At 46.4% G+C, this 21130-nt stretch overlaps 1 protein-coding gene and 1 pseudogene across 8 annotated transcripts in view; both read right to left on the bottom strand.

Moving 5' to 3' along the window:
* Sh3kbp1 (SH3 domain containing kinase binding protein 1) overlaps window positions 1-9854 on the bottom strand; it is a 352120-nt gene extending 342266 nt beyond the window's left edge. For 6 of the 8 annotated variants that reach the window (XM_015992132.3, XM_015992129.3, XM_006973237.4 and 3 more), the window contains exon 1: window positions 9452-9854. In XM_015992132.3, coding sequence (XP_015847618.1) covers window positions 9452-9455 — 4 coding nt within the window. In that variant the 5' untranslated portion in view covers window positions 9456-9854. The remainder of the gene's footprint in view (window positions 1-9451) is intronic. The other 2 variants (XM_076561926.1, XM_076561924.1) reach the window with 2 other exon arrangements.
* Window positions 9855-13358: 3504 nt separating this feature from the next.
* On the bottom strand, window positions 13359-20012 carry LOC143270745 (protein SET-like; annotated as a pseudogene).
* Window positions 20013-21130: the final 1118 nt, after the last annotated feature.

Below are 21130 nucleotides of genomic sequence, written 5' to 3'. Positions count from 1 at the left end.
TAACTCCAGTTCCAAGGGATCAGATGCTGTCCTCTGGCCTCTGCAGGCCCCAGACATACAAGTGGTCCACAAATGTATACACATGCAAAACATTCATACACGTAAAATAAAATCAAAATTATTTTTTTAAGTTTGAAGCCAAGCGGTGCACATCTGCAATGCCAGCACTTGGAAAGTAGAGGCAAAAGGATCAGGAAGTTAAGGTCATTGTCAACTACAGAGTGAGTTCGAAGCCAGCCTTAACTACATGAGAGATTATCTCAGACATAATAATAATAATAATAATAATAATAATAATAATAATAATTTTGAAAGTTCTCAAGCTAGCACCTGCAGCCCTCCACACCAAGAAAGTGGATTAGCAGTGTGAGCTGCTCATCCCTCTCCGTTTCTTAACTGGTGACAATTCCCACCCTCCCAACCCCACTTTCCAGGATCCTCCAAAAATATATGACTTTCTTCCAGTTGTTTACTGATGGTCAAAAGTAGCTCCAACTCACCATCAATTAACAAACACTCAACACAACCTGCCTTAGGTGTCCAAAGGAATTCACTGATGGGCTGTAGCGGCCTTCCCAACTAGTCTCCATGAAATAATGTATTGAAGTCAGCACAGTATCTGTGGTCCACGTCACTCAGAAGGCTTGGGCAGGGGAATCCCTTGAGCCCTAGAGCTCCAAGACCAGCCTGGGCAGTACAGTGACACCTCTCAAAACACAGTAGTTCATTGAGAATGAAGGGTCTAGTTAAGTGATTTAACTGTTCCGTTTTGATCAAGTTTTAAAAGGTGATTTTGTTTCGTTTTAATGAGCAAAGTAGGAGAACGGCAAACTTCGTTTATGAATGCTTTCAAGTCAAATGAATTTCACTCATCAGCCAGTCTGTAAAATGCTCAGGCAGAGGCAGCTTCCCAAACGATCCGATGAAGAAAATGGAGATCATAAAGAAGCTGGCCCAGGGGAGGGGCCAGCAAAGCAAGAAGGCCTTTCCAGATCTTGTCCAAATCCCAGTGATTCCCAAGGAAGCTACGACTCACGCCAACTGCTTCGGGATGTCAAAACACATAATCAAAGAACTAACTGGAATGATTAGACAGGGTACTGAGCTAATTACAAGTGCACAGGGAGGTGTCGGGTGATGGATAAAACTGCTGTAGCCCCAGAGGACCAGAACTGGAACAGAGCTTCGTCTTCCAAGTCTAGAACAGTCCAGAAAAAAAATAGCAAAAACACAAGAGTTGGTGTTTACATGCTACAACCAGTAAGGAGCTGAAGGATATTGTTGTTGCTGGTTTGTTGGTTGGTTTGGGTTTTGGGGGGGGGGTTGAGGGGTGGCTTTTTGAGACAGGATTTCTCTGTGTAGCCTTGGCTGACTTGAAATTCACTCTGTAGAAGGAGCTCATGTTTAAGGAGATGGTAATTTAAATTGTCTATACATACCGTTCTACAGTACTTAAAGACCTAAATTTGCTATGCAAAATGGGTGATTAATGAGCATCAAAATATTTATAGTATGCAATCCAAGATGGTGGGGGGAGTAGCGGGAGGAAATGCTCTTCATCTTGCCTCTCTGTCCCTGCACCTGGGGACAGACTAGCCTCCTGGGGTGGCCCCACCACTTTCCTGGCCACTGGAAGGAAAAAATAAGCAAAGACCTTTCTTTGCTTGCCAACTCAACACTGAACAAATAGCACATGAGTTTTATTATTACTGTTTCTTTCCTCCTAAGACTAAATATAACCATGGTTTATCACCCAGGTAGAAGCCACCAGCTACAGGCTATTTGGTTTAAATATCCCTAGTGAAAAAGACAGAGCTGCCCAAATGATAAGTATCCACACAACATGAGGAGCAAGGTGACAGACAAGTGTTCATCATCAACCAGTGATGCTTTGCTAGGGGAAGGACTTTAAGGGAAGAAACGTCGACCGCCATCAACCCCGGATGTGTGAAATCTAGCTATCTGTTTGGCATCACAGTGTTGTCTTCCAGGATTCAGGCATTCTCAATAAATTCCAGCGATTCCCAAGGAAGCTACTACCCAAGCAAGTCATGCCAACTGCTTCCGGATGTCAAAATACACCCAAATGTCTGCCCTGGGATGACAAGGATGTAACTAGGGAAAGGTACCTAGAGGATGCGCAAAATGAAGTGTCTTCCAGAGGCAACAAGGGCCAAAGCATTTTCCAAACAACAAAACCATGCCCCACACCCTCACGTCTTAAGAAATTTCAACTGGGTGCCCTAGGCTTTTCAAGTTTTCCTAAAGTACCTAGCAGGCCCAGGAGCCCCCAGAAGACGAGGACTCTGAGCTTCATTTTAGAAAAGTACTTTGGAGGAGTAACTTTAAAACAGTTTTAAAACCTAGGTAGTGGCGATGGTTGCGGAACACTGTAAATATGCTTTTATATTACCAAATTTGAAACATAAAATAGTAAAGTTTCTTATAGACATTGACCACAAATTTAAAACTTAGTCATGTGGTATGTCAAACAGCTGGAAAGTCCACGGTATATCTCAATAACACTGGCTTTAAAAACATGCTGGAAACCAGGTGCTGTCGTCCATGCCTACACCCCTAGCCCAGGGAAGTGGGGGAGAAACTCAAATCAAGTCTTGACTAAACAAGTTCCAGGCCAGCCTGGGCTACACAGTGAAACATCGTCTCAAACAATGGGCTAGGGGTGGAGCTCAGTGGGAGAGCCCTTGTCTAGCAAGCCTGAGCTCTGGATTTAATCCCCAGAACCATGACTGACTGACTGACTGAATAAATAAATAAATTCTCTCTCTCTCTCTCTCTCTCTCTCTCTCTCTCTCTCTCTCTCTCTCTCTCTCTCTCTCTCTCTCTCTCTCCCTCCCTCCATTCCTAGGGAAGAGACTAGACCAAGAACCACTAGAGAAGCAGGGGCTTGACATTGACAGAGGAACCTTTGATGAGGCTGTTTCCTCAATATTGGAGTCATCCCTTGCTGCTAGGGAGCCACACATTGTACCTCTGTGAGCCTCAACCTCATCAGCAAGTGGAATAGGCCATGACAGGAAGGAATAGTTCAGCATTTCAATTCCAAAGACTGAGAAATGAGAACCAGAGCCAGGGAGAATTTTCTATCTTGAAGATTGTAGTTCTTCAATGAAGCCACGTGACACATAAGGTGTTACTCTTTAGGCCACCAGGAGCTGTGGCAAACAGACCTTGCCAACCTAACTTGCCCCCGGGCAGGGTGGGGGTAGGTATAGAACTTCACATACACACACACTGCTGACAGTCCACAGTCTCAGGAATTACAAGTAGTAACCACACTTGGGTGAAAGGTTACTCAGTCATTCATTAGCATATGGCACTTGCTGTATGCTAGACAATGAGCCAGGGCAGTGGAGCTGGGGGGGGGGATCCAATGGGAAATGACAGACTTCATACAAGATGAAGTATTGTACAGTAATCTTTGGAGCAGTCTTCACAAGATGAATGAGGGGTATGGAGGCTACATAATGGGCTCCTCAAAAAACCCCACGTCCTAATCCTCAGAACCTGTGAGTCATTAAGTCTTGAAGAGGAGGGTATCCTGATTCTCAAGTGGTTCAATAAATAACAGTCTTTATAATGGGTAGGGGCCAGTCTAAGACAGACATGACAATAGGAAAGCAGGAAAGATGCAGTTATGAACCTAGGCAGTGCAAGAGCCAACGGAAGCAGGACAAGATGAGAAACCATCCTGCAGAAAGCAGGCAGCCCTCCCCACACCTTCATCGTGACCCTACAAAACTCATTTTGAACTTTGGACCTGCTGTTTTAAGCCACTAGCTTTGTAGTAACCTGTTATAGCAGCAACAGGAAACTCATACAGGACAACTACAAAGCATACAAGAGTTCCATGCACTCCCCAGGGAGGGAGCGATATGGGCCAAGACTCAGAAGACTGGACACTTGTGCAAGGAGGAGGTCTGGAGTGGCTACCAAACTTCAGAAGATTCTTTATGGCAGTGGTTCTCAAGCGTCCATAAAACTATTTCATTGCTACTTCATAAGCGTCATTTTACTACTGTTGTGAATCGTAATGTAAATATGTACATAAAATCATAATGCAGATATGCAGGATATCTGCTATGTGACTCCAAGGGGATCGTGACCCACAGCTCGAGAATCACTGCTCTCAGGCATTTGTCAGAGGGCAGGCACATGGGGCCCATTCCAGAGATACTTAGGGCCCAACCAAAGATTTTAAGAGCAGTGGGGGGATGGGGAATATGTAAACAGGGTGTCTAAGAAGCCTAGAAAAGGGGTTCCAGTCCTCACAGGCTCAAAAGTAAATTCAAGGTCATTCAAAGATTCTGAGGACTGTGTTTGTGTGTTTTGTGAACAGGAGACAGACTGTTCGTGAGTTCCCATGGCATGAAGAGATTCCAGAACACTATCAGGGCAGCGCCAGAGCCAGTGAACCTCAAAGGTGCAGGCTCTAGGGCACAGTACAGGGCTGGGGAAAAGCTGTCTTAAGAGGATCGGTGAAGAGCAAAGATGAAAACAATAAGCACCAAGTGGAACTTGAAAGGCGGCGTCCCAGTCTGCTTTCCACGGCTGTAGCCAAATACCCTGGCATGGGGAATTTATAAAGAGAACTTAACTTGGCTTACTCTCCTAAAGGCTGGTAAGTCCAAGAACGTGGCGTTGCTGTTTGCCTGGCTCCTCTTAAGGGTGGCTTTGTTGCCTCATACCATAGTGGAGGACATCAAAACGGGTTTCTTCCTGTTCCTAGAAAACCACTAATTCCATCATGGAGGCTCACTCTCATTACGTCATCCAACCCCACTTGCCTCCCAAAGGCTCCAACTCCAAATGTCATTAACATTAATTGGGGGACTGAGTTTTCAATACACAAATATGGGGGGACAAACTCAAAAATTTATAGCAGATGGCTTTTAAAATCTAAAGTTTAAAAACAAAGAATCTTCAAGGAGGAAGAAAGTGATTAATTATGAATGTCCAATGAGCCAGGAGAAACCAGGAAAAGGAATAGTTAATACAAGTATGAGAGGCAGAAAAATGTTACTTCCCAGCAGCTCAGATGTATATAGCCTAATGCCCAGAACATCTTGTTAGAAACAGGGTACCTCAAGCACTCCAAATGAGCCAGGAGCATCATCTAAAAGGCAAGGAGCTTGTAAACTTGACCTTGTATCAGAACCCCATGGGTCAGCAGGTAAAGGGACTTGCTGGCAGCCACAACCACCTGAGTCCCTTCCCTGGTACCCACAAGATGGAATGAGACAACCAGCTTCCTCAAGTTGTCCTCCAACCTCCAGGAGCACATCATGGCACATGCGCATAAAAAAATGAAAAATTAAAAAAGAGCCTCCTAGAGGACTTATTCAAATGCTGGTTGCTGGAGCCCACTGTCCAGAGTCGCCGACTTTGTAGGACGGCTGGGATACTACTGAAGAATTTCTGTCCCTCGAGTGATCCCAAGGGACGGCCCTCTGCAAACTACTGACCGTAGCTCTCTTCTAACGCTGGAAGGAGTCTGGTGTTTTCCGGCGCTGTGTCTTTCTCACGTAGCACCTGATCTCTTTGTTCTCAGCAGCCCGAGCTGGATTATTCCATAAATTTCCCTAGTATAGCATTCCAGTTACTCATTTTTCTCAATGTTGAACAAAAAGCCCAAGACTAAAGCTAGCTAATATTAAAGTAGTAGTCATCGAACATACCCCCCCCACACACACACACACAATAAAAACCTTGCGCCTCACCTCTCAGGTCAACTCTGAGAAACAGAAAAAGGGATCCTACTATTGGGAAACCGGCTGAGTGCACAGTCTGGGTTTTCTGTTCAGGAGCAACAACCCCCTCAGAGCAGCGGCATCAGGCAAGGCCAGTCTGTGATCCCCGAATAGGACAAGATACAAACAAAGCCACCCCGTAATCGTGTTTGAAGACAAACAAAAGATGAACTTTGTCCAAAGCATGATTGTGAGCAGACATCCCCCAGTACTGCTAACGTGAGTGCCTGCTGCTTTTATACCAACCCCAGATTCTGCCTGGCTCCAATTTTTCCCTCTTCTAGAAAACATTTCTTAAAATACTCAATCTCAGAAGTAGCTCTGGCAGCATCCAAGCCAGAGCAATGTCTGGCTCCTTTAAATGCTCCCAAACCACCTGACCCAGGTACAAAGCTAAGTCAGCCTCTCTCATACATACCCCCTTGCTCAGAGGCCCCAAGGTCCTCATGGTGTGCAAGAAGAAGAAAAGTCAGCTTGTTGAATCCCGGGTGTGTCCCCAGGGAGGGTGGGTGACTCAAAATCTCCTCAAAGACATCACCCTCACCTGCTCTCCAGCCTAAACCAGATTCCTCTGCTCATCTTTCAGGACACTTACTCTAGCTTTTACTTACGTACTGCAATGACCCTTGCCCTCCCATCCTCCACTAGACTGAGAAGTTGAAGTGGGCAGGTCTAAAGGTAACACGTACCTGTTTCCTGGCAGAAAGCAGGAGATAAATACATAATGAGATGGATGGCTAGATGGATGAGTATTTATCACTGCAGGTAGCATACTTCCAAAAAATTACAAACGCAAGCATTGTTAATGAATATGAGTAATGCAAGGTAACTGGAGGAGTAGAACAGGAAACATCCAAGGTCTCTGCAACCGGCAAAACCATGGCTTTTGCTCTGGCCATAGGCTAGGCAAAATAAAGGGGCGAGCCCTTTCTTCCATGTTCAAGTCCAGACTTGTTGGGAGAAGGCATTGTATTGTGTCGATTCTAGCTCTCACCCAGCATAGCCCACCACTGACACAGCATTGCCCACCACTGACACAGCATAGCCCACCACTGACACAGCATTGCCCACCACTGACACAGCATTGCCCACCACTGACACAGCATTGCCCCAGCTGCCCCAACTTTGTTCTTCCTCTGGAAATCCTTCAACAGAAGTCCTTTGCTTGCCTTGCAAACCCTTCACTACTCCCAGATTTGGGTCACAGTCCTTGCACTGCTCTAATTATAAGAGGCTTTCCCTGTGTCTGGCACCATAGGCCCCTCCCAGCAAGTTCATAGTGTTTTGTAAGAGACCACTGCAAAACTAGGCAACTTCATTTCAGGGTTAGGGATTTTGTGACTTTCAGTTAATGTCCAGATCAAGGACTATATGATATGATCTGATTACATTTGTCATCACCGGAAAAAAAAAAATCAGCATTAGGCCAAGCAAGAGTATCGAACTGATAAATGAGATAAATCTGAAAACCAGAGAGATTTGGAGAAAAGGACTCTGTGTGTGTGTGTGTGTGTGTGTGTGTGTGTGTGTGTGTGTGTGTTCTCATGCCCTCTCACACAGAATCCTAGCACTACTAGGTCTCTCTATTAAAAAACAAATAGAATCAACTATTAAATATCTGTACTTCATTGCAAATATACCACTAAGGACTCTTTAGAAAACAGCAGGTGATTTTTACCCACAAACTACTACAAACACCTTAAATCCCACTTAGGCACATTATAATGAATTAAATGGCATTCATTTTACTCTTGGTGCCTCCATGTATGAACTCCTGAAATAAATAATAATTGATTGCTGCATAATGGCTACAATTTTAAAATGATACTGGAAAGGGCTATAAATTGCAAAAGCACTCTCATTTTCTTAAGAGAGTCTAAAGAATGCAAACAGTTTAGATCTCAATGATAAACAGGTCTGCTGCTTCTTAAAGGAGACTCCATCCTCTTCCCACTGAGATCTACAAAGCATAGCCTGCCCATGCAAACTGACAACTGCTTTTTGTGTATAACTCTTTCAGTAACCCATCCCAAAAGGTGATCCCGATAGCATTTCCTATCAGCTCTGGAGAAAGCAGTGCATGTCTAAAGTGACCTATAAGGGTTTTAGAGAAGTATTTACTTTGGCCAATGGACTCAATCTTCTTAATCAAGGCAAAACAAAACAAGAGCATAAATTAAATGTCGTGTCTTCCATGGAGTAGGAGGGTTGCATGCCATCCATCTATCCATCCATCCATTCAATATTGATTTAGAGCCTGATCTGCACCAGACATCAAAAACAAAAAACATTGTGAGCAGACCATACACCACAGTGCTGTCCTGATGGTCACTGAGCCCAAGTAGAGGACATAAATATTAAACACACTAGAATAGGTAATACTGCTGTGAAAAAAAAAAGTGTCATATGAGAAAGGAACCCATTTAGACGTGGAGTGGTGTGATCATCAGAAAAGGGCATTGTGAAAAAAGTGACAATTAAGTTGAGAGGCCACGAGAGATCACTACCACTTTGGAAAAGGGAAAGGCATTTTGGTAAACAATCACAAATGGGATTTGAACTTCACAAATCAACAATTTACTGGGTTAGACCTCTCCTCCAGTGCTGGTGTATGCATGAACATCCTGTGACTCCTGCCTACCCTTTCTGGCTGGTGCACCAAGATCCTATTACCTGAATACAGAAAAGTCTCACTTTATAATGACTTATAATGTGCAGACTGCTATGCTTGGCCTAGAAACACCCAAAAATAATCTGCTAGAGGCACAAAAAGCAGAGGTTGGCCATCAGCAAGACTTGGGTAAACCGAACGTTTAATAGAGACCAGACAATCACGAGTCCTTTGCTCACTAAAGTGTCAGCTCCTCTGGGCAGTAAGGTGGTTCTCACACTGTCAGGTCTATAATAAATGGGACCCAAACGACCTAATGTTAGCTACCTACATGGAAATTATGTTTTCTAGGTAAATCAAAACTGGATCACCATTTCCAGTTCCCAGCCCTGCAGACTTAGAGAAGGATATGGGAAGTAGCCTTTGAGGATCACAGAGTGGAGAGGGGGCCAGACGGGAGGGAAAAAAGGCAGAGAGAGTGAGAGCTGGAAACACAAGTGGGGGCTGCATGAAGAGCTCAGGACCCTGGGTCAGCCAGCCCGCCAGGCCCGGTACTGGGGCGTTTCCTAACCTTCCATCACCGCATCAGCCGGCAATAAGGGCAATCTAACCCTCTCTCAAAGACCCCGAGATTCGAGGTTCTTCTCAGCCTGGGCCAGACAGGCACCAAGAACCCCAAGAGCCCTGCACAGGGCTGGAACCCACCAAATTCAGGTGCCCGCGTCCCCAGCGCAGGGAGGGTGCGCTTTGGTAAGAAAAATGGCAAAGACAAAACTCTCCCCGCCCACCCGAAAAAGGCAACCACACCCCCTGCATCCCTCAACCCAAGCCGCCCCGGAGCCAGCCCCCGCGATTCTCTACCCAGGTCCCCTCGGGCTCCTGTCGGTGCCGCGCGCGGGCTCCGCGGGGACACTAAAGCAAGTGAGAGTGAATCGGGGTGCGCAAGGCGAGGGAGGGCGCCCAGCGCGATGTCACTCTCCGGGCCCTGCTCCGGGGCGCCCTCCCCGGGTCTGCGGTCCCGGGATGGGCGCGCCGACCCTACACAAGGATGAGCGGCCCCTGCACTCACCCATTGGCGCCAAGCCGGGCCGAGCCGCCGAAGCAGCGTGAAAGTTGGCGGAATCGAGCGTGGGGTTCGGGGCGCCGAGGTCGCGGCGCGGGGATTGGGGGCGCGGGCGTTGGGACGCGGCTGCAGCTGGGCGGGCTTCTTCCTCAGTAGCGGTGGTGGCGGTTCAGCGCCGCCCGCTGCTGCCTCTGCTGCCGCTGCCGCTGCTGCCCTGGGGCGACTCCTGCTGCTGCTGCTGCTGCATCGCGGCCCCGCTGCGCCCGGCTGCTCCGGGTTTCCTGCTCTCGGAGAGTGGAAATTGCGAAAAAGAAAAAAAAAAAAAAAAGCACCGCCCAGCCCAGTGCAAGGCAGCCGCCTCGGAGCCTGCTCTCCCCTCCTCCTCGCGGCTGCGAGGCTCCGCAGCTCCGCCCGCTGGAGGGGCGCGGCCGCCAGGCGGGGGCGGGGCCGAGGGGCGGGGCCCTGGCAGCGTCCGGCCTGACTCCGGGGCGCGTCCTCTGGTGGCGGGGCTCGGTGGCCCCCCTCACTACCCGCTCTGTCCCGGCCCAAGCTCTGCCACGGTCGCCCCCTATGCGCTGATGCTCGGCTCACGCCCCAGGAAATGCCGCGAGACTCCTCGAGACCGGAGGAGATTTAGGGGGTCTTTGGGGGTGGGGGCGTCAGAGTTGAGGGACACGTGGAAAAGGGGGATCGGAAGGCGGTACCCCGGGGAAGGAGGGCTGCCATCGGCAGGTGAAGAGCCAGACACCTGCTGGGTTATGAACAGGTGACAACATTGGGAACCAGGCTGCTAGCAGGAGGCTGTTGGAGGAAGGGGCCTTTCCCTGCAGCTCGGAATGCCGGCAGGCCAGGTGCGACTTTGGAGCGTGGGAGGTGGTGGGCTCGAGAAGCCCAAAGAGAGGGGCGCAGGGAGGCTGCTGGGCAGCTGCACCACTGGACACCGCCTCTCACAGGATTGGACCCTCCTTACACCTGACCCAGTGTTGCCTGGACCAGGTGTGGAGTTCTACTGCTTAGGAATTTTTCGAGGTCCGGAGACAAAGCTTGTCTCGTTTCTATCAGGCATCGTTGTGCTGTATTGACCTCAGACCTGCTGTATAGCCAACAATTTAGTGGATGCTAAAATTAAAATAGAAATTCACAGGAATTCCTGAGCAATTATAAGCTCCTTTTGGGGGGTCCATTCCCCACCACACCTTTCAGCCCTAGAGCCTTCAACCACATTCATTTACCAGCCTGTTATTTCCTTTCCACTTTCCACCATCTGGTGGTAGGAAGAGATAATGAGCTAGACTAGAGACAAAATAGACGGCGGCAGAGAAAGTGAGACAAGAGAAATTAGATCATTGGCTCCCGCAAATGGAGGCTGGGGACTAGTATACTCAAAAGTGACAAAAGCTGACCCCATGCCCAGTGGAGAGCTGACTTGCATACCCATTGAATAATAATGGGGCATTACTTGTGAATAAGTCATAGCCTAGGATTTCTGTAGAAATGTGTTCTGGGGGAAAAAATCATCCATAAGTGTGAGGCTAAGAAGGTCTTAAGTTTGATGAATTCTGACTTAAGGGCTAGCCTGGGACACACAGCATGATCCTGGACATGAAGAGGGAGGGAAGAATAGCAGCAGCATCCTTCTCTAGATACTGTCTGTGTGTGTCACAACAACCTAGACAAGATCAAGAGACAGAAGGCTCATCCACATAGCTATCCTGCTCATTACATGCCTTGACATATCCATGGTCTAATCAAGACAATGGAACCTTATGATCTTGCAGTTGACAAACACTGAGTGAGACTCGGAGCTTGACTTAACTCACTGTTACTAAAACATTCTCCCCTAAGCTCAACAAGAACTTGTCTGAGATCTGTCCAATTCCAAAAGTGGCTCTCTTGGCCAAGCCCCAGATCATTAGACCATCCTAATTCTCTCTCAAAGACATTCAGACCCCGGAAAATGGCTGGGCATGTGTTCAAGATGGAAATAGCTGAGCTAGACTTGTGGTGGCTTGGCACCTGGGGTGCTGAAGATTTGTGGTTGCTGACCCATGCATTCTCAGAGTGATGAGCCAAAAATCATTAAGGGCCCTGTTTGCTCTTCCAGAGAACCAGGGTTCAATTCGCAGTATGCTCATGGTGGCTCACAATCATTTGTAACTCAAGTTCCAGGGGATGTGATGTCTGTTCTCTTTTGGCCTCTGTGGGCACTGCACACACGTGGTGCATATACAACCAAAACACCCATACAATAAAATTTGTAAACAAAGTCATTGAACACTGCTGATGAAACCTACCAGACTTACCTGAACATCGCAGAGTCCAATGCACCCAAAGCAACCAGCTCAAGACTCTTCAGGGAGAAAGGGCTTCTTTTATCCACTGCTTAATCTTAGTCTTAATTTTAGCCTTCTAATTGAATTGCTTTGCCAACCTCACCTTCAAGTTTTGAATCTTGGTCTGTGTTTTGTATAGCCCAGAGAATGGTCTGTAATAGCCATACCTTCAGTTTATTGAGTGAGTTTATTAAGCCAAGGTAAAAGAATTAATAGCAAGAGACAGATAGTAAAATATCATCAAATCAGGTGCACACAACATCTGGCAGAAGCTGACTGGGGAAATGGAGGGAGCTGGCTGGAGTTTCTGACTTCTCTTTCCCATGGTGGGCACTTTTCTATCATGGGGTAAACAACAGTGACATCTGTTGGAAATGGTTCACCTTCTAGCTATTCTCAAGGACACAGTGGTTTTACTCTTGGGCTGTTTTCCTGTAGTCTCCTTCTTGACAAAGAGTTAGAACCAGCCCATCCCCAGACCTTGAAGGACACTTTGAAACCAACATTCTTGGGTCTGAAATGGAGGCTGGGCAACCCCAATTTCAGAGCTAGCTGCTCAATGAGCTCAAACAGCACAGGCCCATTTTGCCAATATAATGTACATTGCAATTTGTCTCAAGGATGCTTTATTTTTGTGGCAATGGAACTTGAACCCAGCAAGCAGGCAAGTACTGGACAACTGAGCTGCAAGCCAGCCTAACTTTTCTTTCTTTTTCTTGTTTTTTTTTTGTGTGTGTACACATTGGATTTATTGTAACAAAGCAACTTGTATACTTCAACATTTAAAAATCAGCATTTTTCCTTCCAATGAAAATCAAATAAATAAATAAATAAAGTTACAACAGAGAATGTCAACTCCAAATAAAAACCCTACATGTTCTGCTGATTCTCCCATTGAGTGGCAGGGCTCAAGTCATCATTAGGAGACAATTTTATTTTAAAAGTGTCATCTTAAACTGCAAGGATGTCCGTTAAACATCACAATCAAACATGCCAAAGGAGAAGCCATGTTGTCACGATGCCCACTTACCACCCCCCCAGACACCTCAGCCCACCTTTGCTGACCTTCTATATGCCCCCTTTTTTCTTTTTTTTCTTTTTATTAAACAAGAGAAAGTAGACAGATACATATTGGTAAATGCTAACTGTCTATATTCACATAGAGACACAGTGTAATCTCTGAGCCCAATACAGAGAAAGGAAAAAAGCTAGAATTCTATGCACTAGTACACAGGGGCCTGGCACCCCAGCCTCCAGCAGAGCCAAGGGGGCCGAAGGGTTTTTCTTCTTTCCCACAGAGCACAGTGGTGGTGTTGAAGGCACGGTTTGAGACAACAAAGGATAAAAAGGAATTTAGAACAGGATAGTGGAGATTCTTTTCCTGTTGTATTTTTCTCAATGTCTCCCCCGCCCCCCCCAAATAGGTTGAGAACCATGGTGTTGAGAAGAGAGACCTCAAAACCAGGGCTACTGAGCACAAGAGTGTAGCTAGATTTTTCCGCCTCGCCCACAGTCTGGACAAACCTCTGTCACCCGCCAGTCCCACAGCCGCTCAGACCCAACCAAGTAAACACAGAGACTTATTTTGCTTGCAAACTGCATGGCCGTGGCAGGCTTCCTGCCAACTGTCCTTATCTTGCTAACTGTGCTTTTATCTTAAATTGATCCATTTCCATACATCTATACCTTGCCATGTGGCTGGTGGCTTACTGGCGTCTTCACATGCTGCTGGTCATGGCAGCAGCTGCAGTGTCTCTGGTCATGGCGGCGGCTGCAGCCTCTCTGGTCATTGCGGCGGCTGCCTCTCTGGTCATGGCGGCGGCTGCAGCGTCTCCTTCTGCCTTTCTGTCCTTTTATCCTGCCTAGCCACAGCCGATCAGGTTTTATTTATTAACCAATCAGAGCAACTTGACATACAGACCATCCCCCAGCACAGCCAAGTGCAGACCATCTCAAACACCTGCACTCAGGCCCATGGTCCTAATCATCCTCTATCGGACCTGCTGGGTAACGCCACAAAGAACCCAAGAAGGGCTCCCACAGGACATACAGAACATCCCACAGCACCTCCCCTTTTCTTTTTCTTTTTTAAAAAAGGAAGGTTTTAACTTTTACACATCTCCAAAGTCAGCTTGGTATATTTGGGAATTTGGGCGTAGCTTCTCTTAACTACTTCCTGCTGGAGGGGGGCGCTGTATCTTATGGGGATGCAAAGAAAATTTTAGGATCATGGAGTAGTCCGTGAGACCGTATCGTCTGAGCCAGTTGCCTTGAAACGATTCTGGATGTTGGATCATCTGGGCCATGGTGTCATCGGAGACCTTTCAGGTGGTCTTGGCTGATCAAACCTGATGTATCTCAATCTGGAACAAATCCATAGGCTCTGGATTTCTGTAGAGACAAAAGCAGAGTCTCCTTTCCAAAGTAACACATCCTTATATCCAAATTTTAAAGTCAAGATATCTTTAATATATACATATTGGTTTAACTCAACATCTTTTACGATCAAATGTTTTTCTGCAGTTAAAAATCCCAAAGACAATATAATCCAAACTCTCTGTGTGATATCCATTTTTACATGGCTTATCAAGTCTCAGAAATAGTGGGTCTACACTTTTATCCAAGCAGCGTGTAGCCCAGAAACCTCTTTTATTTATTTATTTTTTTTTTACTAGCAAAGGCTAAATCCACCACGCAGCTTAATGTTCCATTTGCAGAGGCCTCATTTCCGCCTTACTGCAGGTTAAGCACACACACCAGGAACCCGCCAGTAACTCAAACCGGCGGCTGCCGCTCATTTGAGAGAGAGAATTAGGAACTGTGGGGCGTTTACCGATGTCACCGTTCCTGGAGAACTTACCGACGTCACCGCTCCGTGTGTTGAGTTCTGAATCCTCTTTACCACCACGCGAGGATTCTTCTCAGATCACACTTTATTGGAGCGCCTCTTGGTTAAGGGACTTTGTCTTTAGTATTATTTTTTTTTTTTTCATAACACCGGCCTTTATCCCTGTTCATTTGTCCTTTTTCTTTAGTCCCTTTTTTTTTCTTCCCTTTTTTTCTTTAGCCCTTTTTTTCTTTAGCCCTTTTTTTCTTTAGCCCCACGTTGGGCGCCAAATGTAGCTTGATTTTTTCGCCTCGCCCACAGTCAGGACAAACCTCTGTCACCCGCCAGTCCCACAGCCGCTCAGACCCAACCAAGTAAAAACAGAGACTTATTTTGCTTTCAAACTGTATGGCCGTGGCAGGCCTCTTGCCAACTGTCCTTATCTTGCTAACTGTGCTTTTATCTTAAATTGATCCATTTCCATACATCTATACCTTGCCATGTGGCTGGTGTCTTACTGGCGTCTTCACATGCTGCTGGTCATGGTAGCGGCTGCAGTGTCTCTGGTCATGGCGGCGGCTGCAGCCTCTCTGGTCATTGCGGCGGCTGCAGCGTCTCCTTCTGCCTTTCTGTCCTTTTATCCTGCCTAGCCACGGCCGATCAGGTTTTATTTATTAACCAATCAGAGCAACTTGACATACAGACCATCCCCCAGCACAGCCAAGTGCAGACCATCTCAAACACCTGCACTCAGGCCCATGGTCCTAATCATCCTCTATCGGACCTGCTGGGTAACGCCACAAAGAACCCAAGAAGGGCTCCCACAGGACATACAGAACATCCCACAGCACAAGAGGGGTTGGGTAGTGCTGTGGATATCGCTCTATATAAATAAAACACTGATGGCCAGTGACCAGACAGGAAGTATAGGCGGGACAAGGAGAGAGAATTGGAGAAACAGGAAGAAGGGGGGAGAGACACTGTAGCCACCGCCAGGACAAGCAACATGTAAAGACGCTGGTAAGCCACGAGCGACGTGGCAAGGTATAGATTTATAGAAATGGGTTAATTTAAGATAAAAGAACAGTTAGCAAGAAGCCAGCCACGGCCATACAGTTTATAAGTAATATAAGCGTCTGAGTGATTATTTTATATGTGGATTGTGGGACTGCAGGGCTTGGTGGAACCTGGAGAGAAGCCCTCCAGCAACAGGTGGGGGGAGGGAAATGACTGCAACTTGCTCCCAGGGACTGGAGAAAATTAAAAAATAAAAGAAAAATGAAAAAGACGGTTGGAATCCATCAGTCTTCTGTGCTAGTCATCCTTGCCTTCATCCTCCTCTCCTTCCTCCCCTTCATCATCATCTTCATCTCCTTCACCTTCATCCCCTTACTCATCAATAGCTTCCAAGCCTTCCTCTTCTTCATCATCACCATCATCATCTTCTGCCTCTCCTTCTTCATCATCCATATCAAGAACCAAATAGTACTGCAGCAGGGGTGGCCAAACGCTGTCTCTGACGGCCTCTCCTAACTCAGCTGCACCTGCACCAGAATGGTCAGTGAACCAGGTGAAGAAGCTCCACCTCTTCCTGCTGGCCTGATTCTGCAGCTGACTTGAGCGTTTTGTCAAATCCCTTCCTGATTTCCATTTGATTCCAGTGGACTTTGAAGATGGGTCACCACTCTCATTCAGATGGAATTCTTTGGAGAGAACTTAAGGATTTTCCTCAGAATAAAAATCTATTCTGTAACCTGATTTAATGTCTTCAAATTCTATCACTTTAACTCTGGTCAGGCAATGCGGAGCCTCTTCATCTTCCTCCCCAAGCAGTGCAGACACGTGTGGACGGTTGACAAATGTGGTTACCCAAAAATTTGGGATTTTGGCGATCAGTTCTGACCTCTCCTGAAAAAAATGGTTGGCGGAGTTTGTTATGTTTCTGTTCCCCTTTCAGAATGCCCTCACTGTCTTGTTCATTGAGTCTATTTCATGTTGTACTCCGTCAATGTGTTCAGTTGCTTCTTCTGCTCTTCTCCTTCCTTCGGCAGGCCGGCAGAGACCGACTTGTCATCCAGCTTCAAGGCAGGGGCCGATTTGGGTTTCTTGGACTGAGGCAGGAGCACAGATTGCCATTTGGGGGCCATGGCATGAGGGGAGAGGCCAGGAGCCAGAGGCCAGAGGCCCCATGCTCACAGCAGGAAGGAACTCGCAGGACCTAACTTTTCTTTCTTGATCTCAAGACCTGCATCCTTATTCCCCAGTCTGAGTGCACTTCCTGCAATGACAAACTGGGCGTTTTATCACAAAAGAAAGACTGGTAGCAAGACTTAATTTTAAAAAAAGGTCTTGAGGTGTGCCCTGACTTTAATGCCTTCACTAAACCAACTGTGGCTTCTATTCAAAACTCGAGAATTCTTCATCTTCAGTTTCACTAAATTACGAATGAACATTCCCTTTTCCCACTTACTGTTCCATTCTTCTGAATCATTCCCATTGTCCTTTCATTCCCCTTGAGAAGCTTTTGCTGACCAGCACAAGAGAAGTGAACGTCAAGATTCCAGTCCAGCTGCTGACATGAATACAAGAGTAATTCCGCATCCTGCCTCCTTCCTACAAGTGGATCCTTTAAGCAGAATGGCTAATGCAGGATTCCAATGCATTCCAAATTATGTTAATTCATTGCATGAATATTTCTAGAGAAATACAATTGTATTTAATACCACATCATTTTCCCACTGAACTCCCATTTCTACCAGCATAGATAATGGGTTTGGAAAATGGAAAGTATCTGACTTGTCACATTCAACTGGCATCACATGATTCAAAAGGCGCCACTGTGGTGCTCAGTGGTAGCAACGTTTGGGATAAAAAGTGAAGGTACTTGAGCCTTTGCTTCTCCAGCACTACACCCTGTCATACTTGCTCTCTCCCTGTGCTTGGGCTCGACATCTGTAATCGACATGTAATGAATGATACTTTGCTTTGATAACCTTTAATATCATCTTTACATTATTATAAATTGCATGCTGAGTGCTTTACAAAAGACAGTCATTATATAGTACTTTTAGTGAGCTTTATGGAGTACAAATCTCACAGTGCTAGAAAGCAAAGACATACTTAAGAAAAAAAATGAACAGCTCAAACTACACATAAAATATATTCAGGTGCTGGAGAGATGGCTGCAGTTAAGAGTGTTTGCCACTCTTCCAGAGGACCTGAGTTCAATTCCTAGCACCATACCATGTGACTCACAATCACCTGGAACTCCCGTTCCAGGGGACCTGATGTCCTCTGGTCTCTTTGGGCACCTGCATACACAGTACACATACATACACTCATGTGCACGCACACGCGCGCGCGCGCGCACACACACACACACACACACACACTAAAAATAATAAAAATCTTTAAAAAAAATCAACAAGAAGGGAATAAGCTGTCCTTACAGAGAGATTCCAGTTAATAAATGAAAAAGAAATGAAGATGAGGGTCAACAGCATTAGAATAGCAGGCCAGGCTGGTCGTGATAGTTCATATCTGGAATCCCAGCACTCTAGACAGAAGGCTTGCCACAAGTTGAAGCCAGTGTAGGCTACACAGTGAGGTCCAGACCAGCCTGAGCTACAGAGTGAGATCTTGTCTCAAAAACAAAACAGGGGACTAGAGAGGTGGTTCAGCAGTTAAGAGCCCTTACTCTCCTCTCAAAGGATCCAGGTTCAGTTCCCAGCACCCAAATAATGGCTCCCAATCACCTGTAACTAATCCCAGCTCCAGAGGACCCAATGCCATCTTCTGGCTAACCCTGGCTCCCAGATACAAGTGGTGTACATGTTCACATGGATGCACATACATAAAAGATAAAAAAGACTGCAATAATGGTGGAAGCACAGTCTGACTAAAATCCCCAAATTACTGGGTGAAAGATTAAGTAGAAGAAGGGCATCTGCATGTCCTCAAAGTATTTGCCCCTTTATAAATGTCTTCATGTTCACAACATGAAGCAGCAACTTCACAGTGGGGGATGCCAGCAAATAGCCCTTTTGTCAAGTGAGCAAGGTCTGGTGGCCATGAATTTAAGACAGTCTTTTCCATTCTTCCTTCACATTGTGTGTGCACTGGGCTAAAGGTAATGCATGTCAAGGTCAAAAGCCATCGAATGAACATGTTGCTGTATTGTGTTGAGCGGGCTTGTGACTAATCTGGGAAGAAGTGACTTTCACTTTCTCATTGACTGAATCCTTTCCAACAAATCGTAGAGAACAGGGTTTACCCGATCTGCAGAGTGGCAGAAATGATCAAATGAGAGCAGAAACTTTCAAGGCATGGCTAAATCACGATTTCCTTCAGAAGTCTCTGTAGCAAAGGAAACACAAAGGAGGCAGCAGCACAAAGACGACATGCAACCTTTCACACACCTATAAAGGTGCAAAGAGGGGTCTTGTTTTCAAACCCCAAGAACAAGGCCAGTGAGACGGTTTCATAGGTAAGGGCCTGCAAGCCTGATGACCTGTGTTGGATCCCCAGGACCCACATGATGGAAGGAGAAAAATCCAACTCCCAGAAGTTGTCCTCTGTCCTATATACATGTTGTCACACATGTGCATGTGCACGCATGTGTGTGTGTGTGCATACAAAAATTCAATACAATTTCTAAAGAACAGCTGAGTAATCAACTTTAAAAGCAATTAGTTATAGCAGGTTTTATCTAGAATGGACAGAAGAAGAGGCTGGGGAGATAGCTCAGTCAGTACAGTGCTTGTTACGGAAGCATGAAGACCCGTGTTCAATTCCCAGCACTCACATAAAAAGCTGTGCACAGTGATGCATACACATAAAAAGCTGTGCATAGTGATGCATACTTATAATCCCAGTGTTGGCCAAGCAGAGGTAAGCACATCCTTACCTCTGGGGTAAGGCCAGCCAGTCCAGCTTAATCAGTAAGTATTAAGTCCGAGTGAGAAATGCCTATCTCAAGAAACAACGTGGATGGTTCCTGAGGAGCAACACCCAAGATTTTCCTCTGGCCTCCACATATCTGCTCATATTTGTGCATGAAAACCCTCCAACACACACGTGCACATGCGTGCGTGCACATGCGCGTGCGCGCGCACACACACACACACAAATAAAAAGTGAAATGCACATGAGGGAAGTATGGAGGCTAACTTGCTAAGAACATCTTTCCATCCTTTTTTTCAGCACTGCTTTGTTTAAGCAAACTGAGGGGACAGTCCTAAGAGACTATCAAGGAGGGTGGCTTCTACAGCTTTCTACTCATGTTACTCCTTGCTAAGAAATTATAAGAAAGAAGATTTTCACAATTAAGATGCAAATCAAAGCATAATCAGAAGAAATTCTGGAAGTACCACACATTATGTTCCTCTGTGAGAAAAGCTGATGTTCAACCTAGAAACATGGGAATAAACATACAGACGGGATTTTTTTTCCAACAGAGTCTCACTATGTACACCCCTGGCTGATCTAGAACTACGGAGATCAAGCCAGCCTTGATCAAGCAGCGGAGATCCACCTGCCTCTGCCTCCCTGTATGGGATGCAGTGATTCTCAACCTTCCTAATTCTATGACCCTTTAACATAGTTCCTCATGTTGTGGTGGCCCTTAGCCATAAAATTATTTTCATTGCTACTTCATAACTGTAAATTTGCTACTGTCATGAATCATCATGTAAATATCTGTGTTTTCCAATGGTCTTAGGTGAACCCCTCTGAAAGGGTTTCAACCCAGAGGTTGACAACCACTGGATTAAAGGCTTGTGCCACAACAATTGGGTAGCAGGCCAATTAATTTAGGTGGGCACTGCTAAACGGACAAGAAGGAGCTTTTGATCTTAATAATCAGTCATGAAGACTGAAGGATAGGAATTGACCTGCACAAATGGTTTCTTCCACCTTTCCCCGAACTTTAGCAGATAAGTTGGGGGCCCCATCCCAGGCCAGGTTACACTGGAGCTAGGTCTCTAGGCTGTGTAGTGTTCCACCATTGCAGACAGAGGGAAGAAAGAGCAAGGAAGCATGCCCATAGTCTGGCAAACTGACTGACGGGTACACAGTCGGGAGGAATATGGCGGCAGATGTCAGCTCTAAGCGGTCTCTGTGCCAGCTGAGTGTGAACAAGACTCTGAAGGCAATGGGCAGCAACAGAGGTCTGCAAGCACCTATTTGGCACCGTGGACTCCGCTCTGTGGAGCGGGTACAGGACCAGAGGAAGGGAGTCTGGAGAAAGTGAAAAGGCAGCAAGAGACCATAGAAATGCAAAGCCAGCATTGGGATGGCATTCCACTGAGCAGAAGAGTGACCATTTGAAGGCCTTTTCTCTTCTGAGACAGGAACTCACTATCACATGAAGCCCAGGCTGGCTTGGAACTCACTGTGTAGACCAGGCTGGCCTCCAACTCAGAGATCTCCTTGCCTCTGCCTCCTGAGTGCTGGAATCAAAGGCGAGAGCCATTTTTGAGATACATCTGACGCATGTCACACACATTCTGTCAAGGCAAGGAGCCA

Source organism: Peromyscus maniculatus, chromosome X (assembly GCF_049852395.1).
Source record: "Peromyscus maniculatus bairdii isolate BWxNUB_F1_BW_parent chromosome X, HU_Pman_BW_mat_3.1, whole genome shotgun sequence".
In the NCBI taxonomy this organism is placed as follows: Eukaryota; Metazoa; Chordata; class Mammalia; order Rodentia; family Cricetidae; genus Peromyscus; species Peromyscus maniculatus.
Note: the sequence above shows the minus strand (reverse complement) of the source record. Positions and strands in the feature narration are given on the sequence as shown.